General features: G+C 37.4%; 1 protein-coding gene across 1 annotated transcript in view; it reads right to left on the bottom strand.

Moving 5' to 3' along the window:
- Nucleotides 1-3,571: 3,571 nt before the first annotated feature.
- LOC129797365 (B-cell lymphoma/leukemia 11A) overlaps nt 3,572-20,337 on the bottom strand; it is a 33,970-nt gene continuing 17,204 nt past the window's right edge. Inside the window, exons 2-5 of the mRNA XM_055839829.1 lie at nt 16,582-16,740; nt 16,323-16,520; nt 15,623-15,844; nt 3,572-8,815 (exon numbers count right to left, since the gene is read on the bottom strand). Of these exons, the coding sequence (XP_055695804.1) occupies nt 6,549-8,815; nt 15,623-15,844; nt 16,323-16,520; nt 16,582-16,740 (2,846 nt within the window). The 3' untranslated portion in view covers nt 3,572-6,548. The remainder of the gene's footprint in view (nt 8,816-15,622; nt 15,845-16,322; nt 16,521-16,581; nt 16,741-20,337) is intronic.

Raw genomic sequence — 20,337 nt, forward strand, 5'->3', positions numbered from 1 at the left:
CTCCGTCCGCCATTTTGAATAACCTCAAAAATTTGTTTTCGCTATATCTCAGCCCCTGTAATAGCTAAAAATCTGAAATTTTGATATGTTGTAGGGGCCATCAAGACCTTTCCAACGATACCTCATTTTCGAAAATCGGTCAAACCGTTTAGCCAATATAGCCGTCACAATTTTTCATCGAAAATCGACCATAACTCGAAAACGGCTTGACCGATTTTGATCAACCCGGGCTCAAATGAAAGCTCTCAACAAACCCTACAACTTTCTAGAACATCTGAAGTTTCAAATGTGACCGCTAGGGGACTAAAAATCGAAAACAAAATTTTCGATGAGTTTTCGATGAATATCTCGAGCACCGCTTTATAGAATTGCATCATATTTAGATATGTTATAGTTGATTATAATATCTATCACCATGCCAAAAATGAAGAAAATCTATGTAGCCGTTCCGGAGATATCGAATTTTAAAGTTTACATGTCATATTTTGATGATTTTAAATCAAGCACATATGAAAGGTTTTGCGAAACCTTAAAATTTTATGAAAATTTCATTAAAGATAAATTACTGAAATATAGAATTGCTTCATATTTTGATATGTTATAGTTGACTATAATATCTATCACCATGCCAAAAATGAACAAAATCTATGTAGCCATTCCGGAGATATCGCTTTTTAAAGTTTACATGTCATATCTTGAGTTGCATAAGTCCAACGCCCCGCGAAGCGGGGCGTTTTATATATACACATATAAAATTAAATAAAATATATATAAATGCATAGATATATACATTATATATACATATAAAAATGCAAAGATAAATATATAAAAAACTGCAAAGATAAATAATAAATATAACATGGATGGAACAATATAAAGCGAAAGAACGGTAAGTAAAACTTACGGGCTGTGATTCTTTCTTTGTCAGTGAAATGTGAAATTGACGGAAAATTGGGGATAGGCAAATTTTGAGGAAGGCTTTCTCGCGCACCGAATCACAGCCAACGCTCAGAAATTTTGTGAAAAGCCTTAATCGTGGGCGTTGGCTGTGATTCGGTACGCGAGAAAGCCTTCCTCAAAATTTGCCTATCCCCAATTTTCCGTCAATTTCACATTTCACTGACAAAGAAAGAATCACAGCCCGTAAGTTTTACTTACCGTTCTTTCGCTTTATATTGTTCCATCCATGTTATATTTATTATTTATCTTTGCAGTTTTTATATAATTTATCTTTTTTTTACTTTGTTAAGAGGTGTAGTTTTTTTTAATTAAAAAAAATGCATAGAAAATCATAATTTATAAGATTATTTGACAATATAAGATGATCGAATAAAATTATACAAAATAAACTAAGAAAAAAAGACTTTTTATCATTCAATAACCGAAGACTTGATAACTCATGTATGCATTTTAGGCGAGCGAATATTGCATCCATTTCTTAGCTTTTTGTTGTTTCTTTTTAATATGGTCTACAAGATATGAAAATTTCCCAGAAAATGCTTTATAAAAAGAGAATTTCAGCTAAGAATTTCACTTTTCCAGTATGATTTTTAATAAAATCACGTATACCTTCTTCTCGTATTTTCTTTGTCGTTTTCATCCTTGCCGCATTAAGAGACACGAGTTAGAAGGCCATATAGGGAAAATAGTATATATGAATATATATAACTTTTTTCTAGGAAGACCCTTTTGTGTCCTCAATCCTTATAAGAAATGAAACCTGAGACAAGACTGGAAAGTTTTAGATATAACGTCTCATAGCCAGGTAAGAAGAATGTTAGATATTTGGTAACAAATTTTTATTAACCCTTTCGAGCCGAAAATGTTTTGTCGTTGAGGGGGTTTTTCAATGAAAAAATACTTGGTTTTTGCCATGAAGTTGAACACCAACGTCATTGAATTATATATTTTAACTACATATTTTTAGAGTAGGTAGTATTTTTTTAAAAATAATTTTGGAAAATGGGAAAAATTAAACTTTTTTTTCATAATTTCTATACTTATAGTTTCTTAAATTATTGAATCAACTTTTTTATGTTTTTCTTACAACCAAATTAACTTTAGCGAATTCGCTGGACATTTAAAGGCATATTCTCCATTATTTTTCTAATTTTAATTTTAAATGTAATTTTTCTCTCTCAATAACATACCCCTCACTAATACGAATATATTGCATGGAATTGTGCATGGAGATAGCAAACAGAAGCAAAAAAAAAGTGCAATTTGAACCCCTCAAAAAGTGCTCGAGAAGCAATTTCAGTTCAGAGGTTGAATAGGAGACACAGAATGGACGAAATATTGGAAATACGGCTCTTGGCACGGCTGCCTGCAGTGTCTGCATCCCTTTTTGTGTTTACTCGCCCTCCTACACAATCACACAAACCACCCTTTTGTGCCCAGTATTGACCAATGAAAACGGACGAGAAATTGCTCGAGGGTGGTTGGATTGGACAAAAGCTTCTGGAAAATTGCCACCCTGTCCCTATGGCTCGACCACCGGGCGACTCTTTTGTGCTGCCAACAGGCATATAGTGTGCTACCTATCAAGGGGAGATTATATCGGCGGTACTCTCGTCGCCTTTTGAGACACTTCCATTCCATCATCAAAGTGTCTGAATCAGTGAAAATTAATAAGTGTGTAGTCAATGACGTGTCAAGGCAATGGACGCTAAAGGGGTAATTAATCAGTTGTTTTTTTTTTAATATTTTGACATAAAAATACGATTATTTTAAGTTAAATCATAGTATTAAGAAGAGACTTAAATACGGTTTGCATCCCATAATATTAAACGATATTGATGATTCTGATGGCACATTTTTAGGATCTTGGGTTCTAGGTATGGTATATTTTTACCCTTAATCTCATTTTAAGATTCTATTTTAACTTATATTAATTTTCTTGTTTAGCATCTATTGCCAGCAAAACTATAAAGCTTGCAGTAAAATTTAAAAAAAAATCTTACCAATTTGTGTACCGTTCTCCTAATGCTCTCTCTTTTATTGTCAGTCAATCAGATCCTTATTGGATTAAATTCAGGGGAAAGTAACATTTTCACGCATACAAGCACCTTTTCCATTTTATTTATAGGGTTGGGAAACAACATACATACTTTGGGACACAATTTGAAAATAACGAAAATATTTTTTACCTACTCATTTGCCTACCTTTGGGCTCTTGCTAAGGTATTTTTTTTAACCCTCTCATGACTTCATGGTATCTGACAAACCGAATATTTAGAAATTATTTGTACTGAAGCATTTTATATGAGAATCGTGAATTTTGTTTCTTTTATCTTCGATTTTGTTGATCATAAAAAAAACTTTTGAGTATTCTGTTTTTGTGTGGTCAAGAAACGCTTACAGGGAACTATCGAAATCTCATCCTACACTTGCGATAGAAGCAATGGAATATTATTTATATCTGAAACATCTAGAACACTGAATATTCTGTAAAAAAAAGATATATAATTACCTCATAGGACCCTATTATCGCGAAAGGGTTGTAGAGAATGAACCAATAAACCAACAGCAGATAGAGGATGAAGAAAAAAGTAAGGAAAAGACAGAAATATTTTTCACTTTTTCTCAGTATATTTTTTTTAATGAAACAATCTCTCTTTTTCATGTTTGCATTTATGTGATTCTTTTACTTCTCACCGTTTACATTTATACAATTTTTGCGTTGATTTTTTTTGCTTCATGAATTTTCGTATTTGAAAACATTCAATAAGTTACATTTAATAGATTTCATCTTGCTCTTATTTGCAAATGTGATTTCATTACTCATCATCTTAAATACGTCCTTATTAAAGATAGTAATTCAATTTGGATCTATTTGTAATATATATTTTATATATAAATAATTTAAAAGTGAATCTTAAATATACTTTTCTATTAAGGTCTACTATAGGTTTTTCTGTAAGTTGGATTTTCTTTCAGTTTTCTTCCACTTCTCGCACACTATCTTTTTCTAAGGTTTTTTCATTTGTAACCGGAGTGAAAAAAAATTAGTAAATTATGTCTTGATTTCTAACGATAAGGTTATAAAGTGGGATCAAGTTTTTTTTTACTTATACTGCTTTTCATATGGAATTGGAACGAATGAATTACTAATTGACAAAGAATAAGAGATGAATATTTTGTTGTATTTTAAATTTTCATGAAAGAAAAAAAAATTTTAGTGTTTCTTTATTTTTTCCTTAAAATCCGACAGAATAAATTGAATTCTTTTACGTGTTGTGTGTGATTTCTTATTCTTCTTTTTCATTTATTTATTTTCACTTTTTTTGTAATAGTTCTCTATTTCTTAATTAATGTCAAATACCCTGTGTTCAGATGTAGTGTTTCTTTTTTTCTTTATCTATTTTTTGTATTTTTTTTTTACTTTTAATCCTATTACCATTCATTATGAACTTTTATGAGCTTTTTTGCCAAGAATAAAAAGGACATTTATACGAATTTTATTTGATTGAATAAAAACAAAGATTAAAAGTTTGTTTTTTTATTATTTATTATGTGAATGTAATGCGATAAATAGAAGATAGTTTTGGAGATTTTTTTCTCTTACAATTGGGAATGGGAGAAAGAAAGAAGTTTGTTGGTATTAGCGTTTCATTTGTGAAATTATTCCATTGATTTAAGAGCTATTATGCTGCAAAAAGAACACTGAAAATTTTTTGATACAAGTTTTTTTCTTCATTATTCTACATTGAATTTTCTTTAGAAATTTTTTTCTTCTCTATAATTGCATCGTGAACATTTACAAATGTTTTATCAAGATTTTTTTGTATTATACTTTCATTGTTACAATTAATAGGAATATTTGTTTTTTCTTAAATCTTTTTGGGTGGTTATCCACACGAACCACCCACAATTAATACTTTTTTCTTTACTTTTTTTTAGTGAAATAATTGTATTTTTTCTTCAAATATTGAATTTTTGTACATTCATATTATTTTTCGTCACTATTCTAACTTTTTCACTTCTTACAGTAAATTTAGTGATAATTCATTTATTTATAACATACTTTTAATTAATTACTTGTAGAATTTCTCATAATTTTTCATTAATTTTATCATCAAAAATGCGAGTTTTTAATTTAGTTTCAATTTTCTTTGTGTTTTTTTTTAAAGGTTGCCTTTTCAAATGCGACTATAATACTACATTCTGTTCCTCACCACAAAACTACATTGAAGAATTTGTAGTTATGAGTTTTTTTTTCTAATATTTTTGGATATGGTCCATGTCGTCTTCAAAATGCAAATAGATTTTTTTTTCTATGTTTTTGTGTAAAATGTACATAAAAAAGAAATTTTTAAAGAAAAATTCAATAATAAAAGAAGAAAATAATAAAATTAACATGTAGGATGTCCATTAGTAATTAAAGTTTCATTGAAAGGTAATGATTTTACCTCAAATTGAAAGGAAAATGAAACTAAAATTTCTAAACGGGCAACATACATAAATATGTAAAAAATAATAATTTCACAAACAAAAGACACAACTCATCAGACTTCAAAAATGCTTCAGAAGAAAAGACACAAAGTTGTTCCATCCCTTATCCATTAATTTCATATCAATATTCAAATAGTTTTTAATGGATTTTTTGTGGACTAAAATAGTGAAATTTTCTTTCATCGAAGTTTTTCTTTTAGAAAATTAGAAAAACTTTGATGAATTTTGATCAAAATTTCATCTATAAAATAGATACAAAAAAATAACAAATTTCGTCACAGATTTTAATTTCTTTTATTGATTCACAAAGAAGAAAAAATTATGTTTCGTCCAAAACATTCTCATTCAGTCTCCCTTTTTGTGGGAGAAGTGTTCATCAACAAGGAATTCTAATTCATCAGTCTTGATATTCGGAAAAAAGAAGATCAATTTGGAGATTTTTTCTCTCTCACATGCAAATGAATGTATTTATTATATACATTAAATTATTGGGATTCTTCTGGATCATCCATTTCGAGGGGGAAACTTTCGCACGATGCGCGAGGAAGTTTCCCCGGGGACACACTCGCTTGCAGAAAATTTCGAACACATGGTGCATAATTTTTGGTGTACTTTAATTTATGTAAGTAGTATACAAACATTACGGATTTTTTCATTTCCGATTTATGTCTTATTTTTATTTATTTATTTTTGGTCTTCTGCATTCGAGTGTGCATGTTTGATAGATTAAAATATTGGTCTTAAGAATAAATCAAATTAAATAATAGTTCTTACATTAAAAAAAATTAATAAAACAGACAAAAAAACTTAGAAGAAAAATATCCTATAAAAAACCCTTCCTGGACTCTTCCGGTGTGTTCCTATTGGGATTTTCCTTCTCTGTCAGCACTTTGAACATTAATTAACTAAACAATTATATAATAGGGATCGCATCAGCTTTGGTGTAAGTGTGGGGTGTAATAGTGGGCCGAGGCGGCGCCGCGTGGACATGTGTGCTGGCCGGCGGTGGAGCGTGACTAGAAGATGCGCGACATGAGCCTTGCCGGTGGTAGTTGGTATGCAGCAGCGGCGGCAGCCCAGGACGGCGGGAAGAGTCATGCCGCCTCTGTTTTAGGCATCGACATACTACCCTCATCATCGGCGGCAATTATGGGCATGGCGGCGGGCATGGGGCCAAGATGACCACCCGGTGGTGCACCTAGACTCGCCGCTTGCTGCTTGCCTTGATTCACAACGCACTTCCGCATGTGCTTCTCAAGTGTCGACGGCACACTGAACGGCATATCACAGAATCGACAGCGGTACACATCCTTCCCCATGCGTCCGTGTGTCTTCATGTGGCGGGTCAGCTTGGAGCTCTGTGCGCACGCATAGGAGCACAGCTCACACTTATAGGGCTTCTCACCTGTATGACTGCGACGGTGAACAGTGAGATTGCTGCAGTTCTTGAAGATCTTCCCGCAGTATTCGCACGTGTCATTGCGCTTCTGTTCCTTCTTCATCAGTGGATTCTGCAGGAGACCAGCTGCAGATCCCCCTACCCCAGCTACACCCTTTGATTTGAGATCCTCAAATAGGGAGTTTCCCCGATGGAGACCGGGTAGTCCCCACCATGCACCATCAGGTCCTGGAGCTCCCTCGAGCTTAATTCTCTTACTGGCCTCAAATGGGTTCTCAAAGGGATTAAATAGGGGTACCTGCGATTGCTGCTGTGACTGTTGCTGCAGCATATTCTTGGTGAATTCCTCACGGAGTCTCAGTGCTGCCACGGGTAGTCCATTGAGTTTATCCTGCAGCCCAGGAATGGCTCCAGCGCTGTTGTTGTTATCTCGATCCTTGCTCGTCAAATGCAATTTGAGGGCATTACCCGATTCCTGGAGTGCCTGTTTGTATGCCTCCGAATACTGAGCAATATTTGATAGTCCAAACTTGTCCATTAGTTCCCCAACTAAGCTTGATGATACACCACTCTGACTCATGAGCTTATGATGCTCAAGAAGGAGCTTAGAATTGGGTACACTGAGATCTTCTGCTTCATCCTCAAATTCCTCTCCATCATCGAGATCTTCATCATCTTCATCATCCTTGAGCAATTCCTCCTCCTCATCGAGTTCATCATTACTCTCATCCTCCCCATCGAGGGTTTCCACACTCCCAGTATTGCTCTTCTGATCATCTGGTGTACGATGTACTTTCATGTGGCGCTTCAGCTTCCCCGCATGGAGACACGTGAAATCGCAACTCGCACACTTGAGCTCCTTATCGCCAGTATGGGTGCGTCGGTGGACAATGAGACTACTCTGGAAGCGGAACTTCTTTCCACAAAATTCACACGCATGCACCCCAGCGTCGGGTGCTGATGGATGTGTCGGTGGCGTAGAGGCAGAACGCGGCGTCGTGGTGTTAATACCAGTACTATTGTCACCACCAGAAGTCTTTATTTCCGGTGGTGTGAGGCTATGTGGCCGAGAATTGGTATTTGTTAGCGGCGTTGGGGGCAACTGGGATGGTGAGGGACTCGCGAATGGTGGCGATTGCTTGCGCGGACTCGGCGAGTTCGAGTTAACCGCACCTCCACCAGCTCCCGGACTCGTAGTTCCGGCAAGCTGTCGCAATCGCTGCGAGTAAAAATCCATTTGCGGTTCATGTGCTCCCAATCCAGTACTTCCGGGTGCTGTTGCGGAGCTTGAAGGCATGGTACTACGTGCCCCAGAGCTGGCTGGTCGTGTATCTGTCGCCGATGCCGCCGATGGTGATGGGAACGTGGCAGTACTATGTGGCGTTGCGAGGGAATTCGCAGCAGCTACAGCCGCCGCGGCGAGGTTTATGCCATGGTGTCTAAATTGCTCAGACACAAGCTGTTCCATGCGAAAATGATGGTCAGGGTGGGGTCGTGAGAAGAGTGGTGTCACTGGTGGCACCACGGGCCCCTGCGATAGGGGTGGCAGTGGCATTCGGAGGAGTCCAAAGGGGTTGCCATGCATATCGGGCGGTGGTAGGAGTGGATGGTGTCTCAACCCCGGCGGCGGGAGACTTGATCCAACTTGGGTGGTTGCGGTGGGTGGTGGAACAGAGACCGATTGACTCGGTTGGGTGCTGCTGCTCGATGAACTGGCTGAGGAACACGTCGAGCTGCCACTGAGATCCTTGATACCCTTCGTTGTGCCCACACCCAACAAATTGAGGGGGTTTAGCGATGACGAAGAAGACGAAGATGCTGGCGAGGAAGCAGACATGAGGAGAGATGACGGTGAGGACTCTACATAAATTTTAACTCCATGTGAATGTTGGACATGCTGCACGAGACGCCAGGCTGAATGTAGGCGCGTCTTGCAGGTGGAACACACGTAGTTGCTAGGCTCTGGAAGACACAAAAGGGAAAGAGAATTTAAATAAATCAATATGAAAGTAAATAAATTGAACATAATCAATAATAAAGTAAATCAGTAAACATCGTAGGTATACATAGGTATTTATTTATAATAGAGAAATATTTATATAAGCAATTTTTCATTTTCAACCAACCACATTATAATGCATTATAACGGATAGTCGAGAGTTTTTCTAGTTCAAACTCTTTTCCATTGCGAGTTTTCTACTGTGCCAATGACATTTTCTCAAGTGATATTATCATACTCGGTACTCCCATTTCGCTCCAATTGTCCCTCCTCTTTTATGGAGCACCTCAAGCTCTGTCCAATGCGATCTTTTGTCTCGACACGCAAAAACCGTGAAAGAGGTGATTTCACTATTTCTGGCCACGAAGAGAAATTCCATGGGAGACCACATTTTCCCACCAAGACCTTTGCATGTGATTTATGAATGGTGTAAAACCACAGTCCGTTGAAAAGAAAGGCATCCAACAGATGAAAAGTCTCACGGAATCCAAATTAGGGGAGAGAGATGTATGCTATGGAGGCAGCGTCATTCAATTAGGCGAAAATGTGCGCAAATATTGGCAAGATGGTGAAGATTTTCCCATATAAAAAATTCCCTCTCCCCCCCTTTCCATGGTTTCAATTTTTTTTAGTATACGGTACTATTTAAAGTGATATTTTTCCTTGCTATTGTAGTCACATATTGGACACCCATTAACACCCTCGTATATATGTAGCTTTGTCATTTGGCGGTGTAAAATTTTCCAATATCTCCCTTGTTGTACATTTTTATTGATATGCTTCATAGCATTGGCCAGAGTGGCGAAGAATTTTCCCTTTAGAGCGATCCCAGAGTGTCATCAAATATCCGAGGGTTGCGTACAACTTCTTCGGTGGGTGGTGGTAGTTTTCGACTTTAAATTTGCCCATGACGACGCGCACAGCTGGCCACATACGCGCCCCCAAGAGATGGTAAGGAGAGACTATACACAACCAATATGGGAGAACTGGAGGGAAATTTGTCTTATTCCCTCACCATCCACGAAATTTTTCTCTATATTTGGGGATGGCAAAAAATATTGGAGCCACTGTGGGTAAAATTGAAAGTCCGAATTCGTCTAGCACAATTCACTTTTTTGTCTTCACACTGTCTCTTCACCCAAGGATTCCTCTGCAGAAGGAGCATTTGGAGACGATGATGGAAGGAAACCATCTGCCACCAATAAGAAAAGCAAAAAAAAAACATTGGAGTGTGTGGGACAGAGAAGCCACATTAGGGATGCCTTTCACTCCCAACCACGGGGATTTCATTTTTTTGCACCCATATCATTTGTATTCAACGCAAAATCCTTCACCACGCGGTCACACACTCACCCTCCCTCGTGCCTAAAAAAAAGTCTTCTCCACCCCAAACCATCGCGAGAAATTCTCAGTCCACACTGGAAGCATCAGTGTGCTATATACATTCTATATATTTTGGATGTTAAGAATATAGCATGGGAAACCGAAATATCCAATCATAAAATTGGTGGCTAAAGTAGGAATATTCCCTGAATGGAAAAATGGTGAAAAGCATTTTATTCTGCTTTATTTAATGATTTTAATTTAACCTTTCCTTGAGTAAATTACTTTTATCAAGAAACCTTCATCACACAGATATCTAATAGATAGCTAGAAAAATATCCGTTATAATCAAACATGTTTGTTTAACTAATATTCCATAAAATAGCAATTCTAATATTTTACCAAAGAGTCCTTAACGACAATTTCCCACGTATTTAATTTGAATAATATGTCTTCAATTGCTTTAACTTGAAGTTTATTTTAAAACTTTCCCTCTTAAGTTTTTGCATTGATTTTTCCATCTGACATAAGTATACACAAACCGGAGGAAAATTCTTTTGTGGAAGAATTTTACTTCCCGGTTAGCAAAACTTTCCCGACAATTTTCATTCATTTAGAAGGGAGAGAAACTTCCCTTTAAAGAGAGAATTCAATTACTGTTGCTACTTTTTTTTTCCTGCCCTTCTGCCCCTGCATGCTTCTAAGTGGAAAATATTCCTCTCTGCGAGAGTTCCGCGATTATCGTGAATCATACTGAGAAAATCACTTATAAGGTGAACAGATTGTATGTATATTCGTACATTTATATGTTTTTTAGGGAAGGGAAAAATAAAATTTCTCCTCTCAAAAATTCCTAATGGATTGTGGTGTGATTGGGGGTGGTGGAAAAATATTGTTGGAAAATTATTTCCATGATATTGAATTTCATGTCCATTTCGTGGACTTCCTCCCAAAAATATATATAGAGTCAACCATGGGGAGGGTGTAAAAATATGCAAAAAGGAGAGCTAAATGAGATGGATCGAGACTGGGAGGGAAAAACGTGAAAAATCGTCACATGAATATTTTCTCCAAACAAACCCCCCGAAGGGTGTACCATGGAGAAGAGACACGAGTCTGTGAACAGTGGGCAAGACGGAATGAAGAACAATTCATTCCTTCGTCATAATATTAATATTTGAGAAATATCAGTTTCTCTACGTCAATCACAGAGTGGCTTCAAATTGAGTTACGGATGGGGTGGATGGGTTTTCTATGGGAGGATGGATAAAACAGGTTGGTCATGACACGATGACATATTGAATTTAACCGAGGGAGAAGAAATAAATAAATAAACTGTGTGATTATTCCAGATGAAAAGTAAGTTATTGAAGGGTTTTTGACAATATTCAAATAACATAATTTCTCTACTCAAATGGCTATATCCTGGAGGAATCGATCATATGCTTATACCGTTGCTTCCTTCCATTTCGTAATCCAACCACATTGTAGAGATCCAGGGTAAGGGCGGTACAATAAGAAAAAAAGAGAAGAGTGGCGAAGAAGGTTAATTATTATGCCAGACGCGTGACTGTCGCGTTTCCGTTTCCATCATCAAACCATTTAACAACCCCGAAAGGGAGAGTTAAATTCCCTAACGTTAAACAATCACCACCGCTTTTTTTTCTTCTTCCCATCTTGACTCCTTTCCCTTCCAAGGAAGCCAGTTTGAGAAAGTGAATTATGCAGCGGGCATCATCCTCATTTTAATTCTTGTCCCTTTTTTGCCGCCATCCAACACGCGTGAGGTAATATAATAGGTATGTGAAGATTTTTGGACATGTTATACACACTTTGGATCTTTTTTTATTGTCGCAGCTCATTCTGGGCCCTACAGTGGCCTCTTCAACCCTTAACAAGACACCCCTCCGATGGATGTACAAGGGTTGAGAATCCTCTCTTTAATTCCTATCTTCTTTGTTACACGTTATGCAACTGGCCACGTGGATAATCACCAGTACATTTGAACAAGGGGTTGACCATGTTTTAATAAATTTTCTGCCATGAATACTCTTTGCTTTTTTATGAACATGTATAGTTTTTTTTTTATTTCGCTCGCTTCGCATACGCATGAATGACATGACACTAATCAAGCGGGGTCATTTTTTTCACATTCTAAATTAGCAATTTATCAATAACTACATTATTCTTTTGAATTAATTGAAGTATTGTAATTTTCTAGAACAATTCTATGGCCCTTTAGCTAACAATTTATTAGAGGAAAATGTTAAAAAAAGAAGTAGCTTTGAATAAAATTATATAAAATTTTTAAGATTCAAAAATATCTTATGATGCGAGATTAACTAATTTAATCAATTTATTCAAGAATTTATTCGTCTTAATTGCAGATTTATACAAAGAATTAACTTCTTAATCTACATAGGAAAATGTACAATATGCAATCGTCAGAAAGTAATCTTCTTGTAATAAAAACCCCTTTTTCGTGGGGGGTTAAACCATCATAAAATCCCAGCGGAAGTGGCAATAAAAACAATTTGAGGCAAGAAAACAATTTTGACGGAAATTCCATCATAATTTTGTGAATTGGCCACAGATAGAGGATATCCGGAAATAAATGTCTATGTGACACTGTGGCTTGATTTTGGAGTGGATTTGGTCGGGGGTGGCTTTTATGTGATGCTTGCCGACAACTGGCACTGTGATCCCCCGGAAGGGTCGAAGCATAAGTAGCATGGACAATGTGCTTTATTGGGATAATAGCTCTATGGGCATTCATATGTTCCGAGCCACCCCCTTCGGGAAGCACACCATCTCAATACTCTGGGGTGGCTCTGGCAACAGGGTGATTGATGAGGAATTTTCATGGAAAATTGGGGGTGCATGGGAGGGTGAAAATCACCTCCTATAGGAGTCAATTCAGAGATTCTCTAGTAAACCAACCCCCAAAATATTTCTCACCCCTCTGTGGAAAAAATTTCTTATTTGACCTCCAAATACAAGGGGGTGAGATTTATTGTTGCCACGAGGAATTATCTGTGGTTTTACATGCAATTTTTGGCACTTTTTTCTTTAAAAAGGGATATTGAGAAGAATAATGGAAATTGTCACCCTGTTTCACGAGAAAGATGGACAGGAAACATCCATTCGCGCACATAAGGAGGGTGAGGACTTATGCAAATGATGAGGTCAGATTCGGGCTGGAGTGGAGTTCATAAAAAGTCCCTTTCCTTACATCGTGCCAAGACGAAAATATTTCGTTAAGCTGGCATACACATAAAAAGGACGAAAGATGAGAATAAATATATTATCTTGCCACATCACTCATCCCCTCAGTGAGAATAGATTTGCGGGGAAGAAGGACCAAAAACATCGTACGAGGAATTTCGGATTATTGCACCAGACGAGACAGGAAGTCCGAAGAAATAAAAAAATAAAAAAAAACACAAAATTTTCCTATTGCATTAATCTCTCTGCAGCATCCATTCAAAATAAGTCCCTTTCAACAGGAAAATGTTTCCAAAATAGGGGGTGAAAGGTCAATGTTAATAATTTAGAGGAGTACTCTTTTTTTTCGAAAGCCCACTCTAATTCTCATAAAACTGGACATTGATGTTCCATCCGCTGGGATTGTTCGTGTTTATCCGTATTGTGTCTGCCGAAACCCTTTAACCTACATTCCTCTCAATTGTAAATTTTTCAATGAATTCAGCCCTTCTGTCGTCTGTGTCACCCCCGTTTTTATTGAAAGAGCTAATGTGGATCAAGAGAATGAGAGGCTTAGAAAAATGTGGTGAAAAAAGAACGATGAAACTCGCAATGTCGCTAATCATACTTTTCCTCTATTGAAATAATAAAAAAAAAGTTCTAAGGGGAAAATTTTAGAAGAGAGGGTTTCTCAATTCATGTCATTGAAAGCAAGAATGCTTTTCAGGTTGTCGCTAATTCTTCTCGTGTACAATATGTTTAAATTTTTAATCCTCCACTAGAGCAAAGCTTTTAAAAAGTGTGCACATCATGCAAAATGCTTTAATTTACGTTTTTATTTCAAAAAAATAAAACTTTTAAAATACAGAAAGAATAAAAAAAATCTAGAAAATAAAAAAAATTGGATTTATTTCAAAATTAAATTTAAAAAAAAATAAAAATTTTCATATAGATATTCTGTTTTATTTATCAGGCTGCGTTGATCTAATATATTCTTCAGGTCTAGTGTCTTAGGTTTCGATTTACATAAAAAGCTAGATCCTAGTTAGTGTGGTTAATGTCCAACTGTGTTGCATATATAGAGAAAAATATAGAGTAGGAGGAGGATTATGCAGTTTTTCACCCCCTGATTGAATGATGAGTGGAGGGAACAAAAGACTTTGTCAGGATGTCGAGATCTCCGTACGCTCTTTTGAACATTTAACCTTTTGGAATAAACAGAACTATAAAAAAAGAGAGTGACATGGCTAGGGAATTGGAAGAGGACTCATTATCCGCAATTGGTGAGTGGGAAAGAGAAAGAGGCCAACAATTGCATGAATTTGACGAATTTAAATTTTCCATTCTTTTTTTGTTCTTTCCCATCATCCACGGACGCAGAAGTGAAAATAGCACACGATAGGGGTTCAGGTTCTCGGGGCTCTTTTTACCGCGCTACCACCACCCCACCCACCCCCGTGGTGCACCCTCATGTGAAACCCCCGTGGATGAATCTATTGTTTCGCAAAACGCGCCCAGGAGTGTCTCAGTCGCTTGTTTAATCGTTTTTCTGTGTTTGTTGGCTACATAATAAGAACGGAGAGATTCCTGGCTTCGATAGCGCCGGACATCTGCGGTTGAATTGTTTTTTACATCTCTCTTCAGTCTTTCCTTTTCTACACTCTGTGTCTGTAATTTAAATAACTGACGTCCCTGATGTGCATCTCTTTGAGTGCACCGTACAGCATCTCTTAATTTCAAAGACTTTCCCAAATCACACAGAATCTCCACTTTAATCGTGAAACGATGAAAGAACTTCAAGAGAAAATACAACACACTGTCTGAGTACAGAGATTTTCATCTATGCGATTTTTTTTTGCAAAAAAAAAATTTATTTTTTCATAACTTCCTATCTAGGTCATTCCATATGGAATTTTTAGGAACCCAATCCCATCTAACAGATGACTTTAACGATTTTTTTCAGAAATTAATCTGGGAATTAATTAAAAAGAAAAAAATCAATGTCCACCGTTGATATCCATGGCATTTGCCACCGAATGTCAAAGGGTTAAGCATGAATATTTAATTAAATGTAATTGATATGTCCAAAAGGGGGTGAGATGAATCCATATTCGTTGCGAGATGTGGCGCAAAAGTCGATAAAAAATCCCTCCAGCATCCCAATTATTTAACAACAGCAGAGAGGGATGTTTTGCCTCTTGCATTTTTGATTGACAGACTTTTGGAGGGGAGTCAACACTCACCGGTATTCATTGTGTTGGATTCTGCATCTGCAACTTGAGTCCTCAGCTTCTTGGCAGGATTTTTGCAGTCCACGAGAGGACTCTCCTCACCGTGGCTGGAACTCGTGTCCATCCGTTCTTGCTTTATTTCAACATCATCTGCTTTATTGACCTCATCCAAGCTGCTCGATCCGAGGGGGCTGCTAAGTTGAGCCCTTCGTACTGGGGTTGTCGGATCATTGTCTAAAAATTAGAGTTATTATTCAAAAAAAATGTTTCTATTCTCTACTTTGATTGCATGTTGGAAGGCAAGTTTTCTAAGCAACTTTATGTATATTTCATTAGGTATAATGCAGGAAAGAAAGCAAATTACATAAAAATTCGCTCATTTAAACAGGTAGACAGGTAGCGATATAATTTTTTCCAATACATGCTATATGTCTATTTGGTTAAAAAAATGAAAAGGATATAGTTCGTAAAATAAAAATCACTTCAGCAATAAAGTGGTAAGAAAAATTTTGAATTGCTGTGAAGATTCGAATTCCTGAATAGTTACCTAACCGTTTAATTTGTTTTTTTTTACCAACCACTGAAAGCCTAACCGGAAATAAGAAAAAGGCATCGAAAATCCCACGAATATAAATCAAATTTTAAAAGGGCGTTCTTGTTATGCAACTAGGGGCTATGGTAGAACCAATAGACTTGAGAATTTAGTACTCACCGTCTGAGAGTTTCTTTGGTGTGCTCGAGGATCCTCCATCACCAAGAAGGAGTTCGGCAGGACTTGAAAGTGGTGGTGAATGAACGCGCGATCCTGAGGGTTTTCGCGCTGAAATGGGTGCCGATATTGATGGTCGTCGTGTATTCACTAAGCTTAGTGGTCGCCCATCGTCTGCATCTCTATCACCTGGAGCTCCACCTGCAATATCAATTTTAATTACATTTCAAGAACTCTAGCTGCAAAGAAATAATTGGCTCACCTTGACTAAAACACTGCCCATAGTTCTCTTTATTGCATTGATTGACTTTGTGCTGGATGAAACGAACAATATCCGATAGAGCGAATGTCTTCTGACACGATCCACACGTCAGGATGTCCTGAAGACTTCCCTCAGGTGTGTCTGCTGATGTATCGGAATCTATGGGGTGGGTCAGCAATTCAATAAATCACCCGAGAAAGAGAGCAAAGAACAAAACAAATAGGATAATTAAATTACTGAATTATAGTACGAGGAGAAAGGTGGGAAATTGATATTAATTCTATTGGATTCTTGCCACCGCTATACCATTCAATTGAACGGCCACTGGGAATGACCTCGAGGTCATTGGGAGGTAGCATACGACATACATACATGTATGTTCGTACAATTGTGCCACCCAGAAAACCACCCTCGGAGAAAAACCATTTCTACACTGAAATACATTAAATATCTTCTCCTGGCCGTTAGTGTCAAGAACTCTCGAATGTCTTTGCCACTCACACTTGCTTGGGTAATTCTCACTCCTTCTGGCCTCTGTTGCCTCCGCCACGATGAAGCAGTAGAAGGAGGTAATAAAATCTCGCACTTGGATTTATTTGTCATCCACCTCAAACCCTCAATTGATCTCACTCTCTCAGTCTTGCTTTCGCCTTATTCGCAGACTTTACAGGTATTACTCAATGAACGCAAGAATAAAAATCAGAAAAAAAATCTTTAAAAAATTTTAAGTTTGTTTTTTTTTGTGTAGTCTTTTTTATTAATTTAAGATTTTTGCTTTCATGCGTTCAGCCCCTTCTTCAGGTCCATAAGGGTGATAATTTATGTCGGAAATACACAGAATTTTTATTACGCCTTTATAAAATTTAAAAAAAAGAATGGAAAGATCTAATTTTCCTTTCATCTTAAAGTAATATGGTAAAAGTTTGTAAGCAAGAGAAACTTTAATCTTAATTATTTTAGAACAAAATTTTTTGGTAATTGTTTCAACTGAAACTTTTAAATGATTTTAAATTCACGGAATTAATATAAAATTAAAAGCAAAATTTTCTTCATATAACCGAAGTAAAAAAAGAGATTTTAATTTTTTTGAATTTTCGCGTAAACTGGGGTAAACCTGTACACATGGGGCATACCATGGAGTTGTTTGTTTATTTCCTCCCTGGAAATTCTGTGTCGCCAATTTGGGTGGTAAATGTGATTTTTGGGTATATGTTGATTGCTTCTTCAAGTATAAGAAGAAATAAATGTAGATATTTTTGCCTACTGCAAAGTTAATCAGAGAATATATTTTATGATAGTGGATGCCGAAAGTGAAGATAAGAATATGTCTTCGAGGTCTTCTCTATATTTGCCACAATTAGATTCACTTGCTTGTGTAATACTGGTGGTTCTTGGACCGACACCCTTCTCCATTGCAGAGAGTGCCTGAGTGATTGTAATGTGCCTCCACAGGCAATAAATACATTTCTGAATTGATCACAATTTTCGTGCAAAAAGAAATTAAGTACAGATTTTCGGTGGCTCTTCTCTCTGATCCCTCGAGGCGATATGAGAGGAGTTTGCTCCTCTCGTCTGACCGGGGGATATTAATATGGAAATTGTTGGGGTGGGAGAGAATGATTTTTCCGTGCTGAAGTTGAGTAATCAGAAGAGGGCACAAAAGTGGGATTGAAGATAAAATGAGGAAAATAAATAATACAAGGACTGTGATTTCCATTTGGGCAAGAGAGGGGTATTTCGGGAAAAGATATCAAGTGGAGGCAGATCGGTCGAGAGATGTGTGGATTGCTTGTAATACGCTCGAAAAGGGATTAGTTTCGCCTTTTGTTTATGAACTCCCACGAAAGTTTTCTTACAGCTTCTTGTACTTTCTTCCATCCAGCAAAAGACCAAAGTTTTAGTCTTCATGCATATACACACACATATACGACTCAATAGGAGCACAAAACGAAGAACAAATTGGTCCTCCTACCACCAAATGAAAGTCCTTCTTGTCTCACAACTTCGCACACTCGCACAATTTTCGGATACGCTTCAAGGGATGAAACCCACTAAACAATATTCACTTCAACTTGTTCTCCTTAGCAAGGATCTCTCGGGATTGGGAGTGGGTGGGACGATCTGAGCTAAATAGGCCAAAAGGATGAAGGCTGTGGCGGAAAGTTTGAGTACGCGGATATTCCCACTAACATCGCATTTACACCGAGGCACCTGGCTGAGGACGTGGTGCCAAAGGGTGTGGGTTCGACCACTTCGGAGAGCTCTCAGGGATTTAACTCACCCAACGAGTTTCTTCCCTCAATCCACAAAACTTTCGTTATCTGCAAATTGACCCAAGAATTTTGTCCATTGCCTCAGGGATTTTTGGCTTTGCCACACACACATACCCCATCCCACGCCCTGTGGTGACTGAGTTGGGTTGAGCCAAACAACAAGATAAACAAAAAGGATACAGCAGGAAGGGGAGGAAGTATGGGAATTTGTCAACGAATTCAATTCGCGAACTTTTCCAATAGGAATCACCATCATCTCCTCGAGGACATTCCTTTGCTTCTTTCTTCTTATTCTAAGGTTCCGCAGATGGTATAAAATTTGGGGTTTTAGAGGGGGTTTCGATCGTCTGTCTCAATTCCCAATTGTGACCACCACACCACCCCCTCAATGCCCTCAATCAGACCAAAGGGAACTTTCACCCTCAGAGTGTGGGCTTTTATTAAATTACACGAAATTCTTCATCAGCCAATATGGCAATATATGTGTTAAGCTCTTCGGGGTGATTTTGTTAATCCCAGAGAATTTGGCTCTGCGCCCACTCCATCACACCCCCACCACCACCTCCCCCTTGAACGCAAATCCACCAATATAGCATTAAATATTATTTGCAACACTATGTACGAGCTGCATGGGTTTAGCGTGAAAATTTCGATACTTCAACGAGAAAATATTTTAACGTTATTGCATTGCACATTTTATCCCTTCAAAGAGGTACAAATAAATACATGGGCCAACATAGGCCAAAAATGTTCCTTTGTACCCATTTTGTCACACAAAGCGAAATATTTTCAATGGACAAATGCACCACCCTCAGCATAAAATACGGTACCTTTTTTGCCCACACTACCATGGCATTACATTAGTGTGTCCACGTATGGGGCAAAAATTAATCAATTTTGAGGGGTTGCTGTGGAAAATCCAACGAGCACACAGTTCGGGCATATGGTACAGCAGAGAGAAAATGGCAAAAGATCGACACTCTGGCGTGAGAGCGAGAGAATCCAAAAACCCTCCTGGACCATTGTTTAGAAACTTTCAATAGTCCCATCTCACTCATGAGGATACCACCTCTCGTGCAAGGAGAAAATCTTGCAAAAAGGATTCTCGGGGCGTTTCCTTTTCAAACATTCCTGCATCCCCTCAGCGCGCATGTGCTGACCATTGGTCAGTCTGAGTTTGTCCTGCACAAATAGAGATGTCCGACCTCATACCCTTCAAATTGGCAGTCCCATTCGAACCAACCCAACACCCCTTCACAACTACCACATCTACAACTACAATAAATATAACATTTTTGTACGAATTTCCCGTGAAAATTTTAAAAGCAAATCCCTGTTGAGGTCATGCAATAAAAATGTCAATTAATATTTTTTGAAATTAACTAATTTTAAGTAATTTAAAGTCCAGAATGTCGAGGCAAAGCCAAAATTGCGAAAAAGTATTATATAGACAAATTAAATAACACAAATTGCATGACGCCTG

The sequence above is a fragment of the Lutzomyia longipalpis genome, chromosome 1, assembly GCF_024334085.1.
Source record: "Lutzomyia longipalpis isolate SR_M1_2022 chromosome 1, ASM2433408v1".
Taxonomy (NCBI): domain Eukaryota; kingdom Metazoa; phylum Arthropoda; class Insecta; order Diptera; family Psychodidae; genus Lutzomyia; species Lutzomyia longipalpis.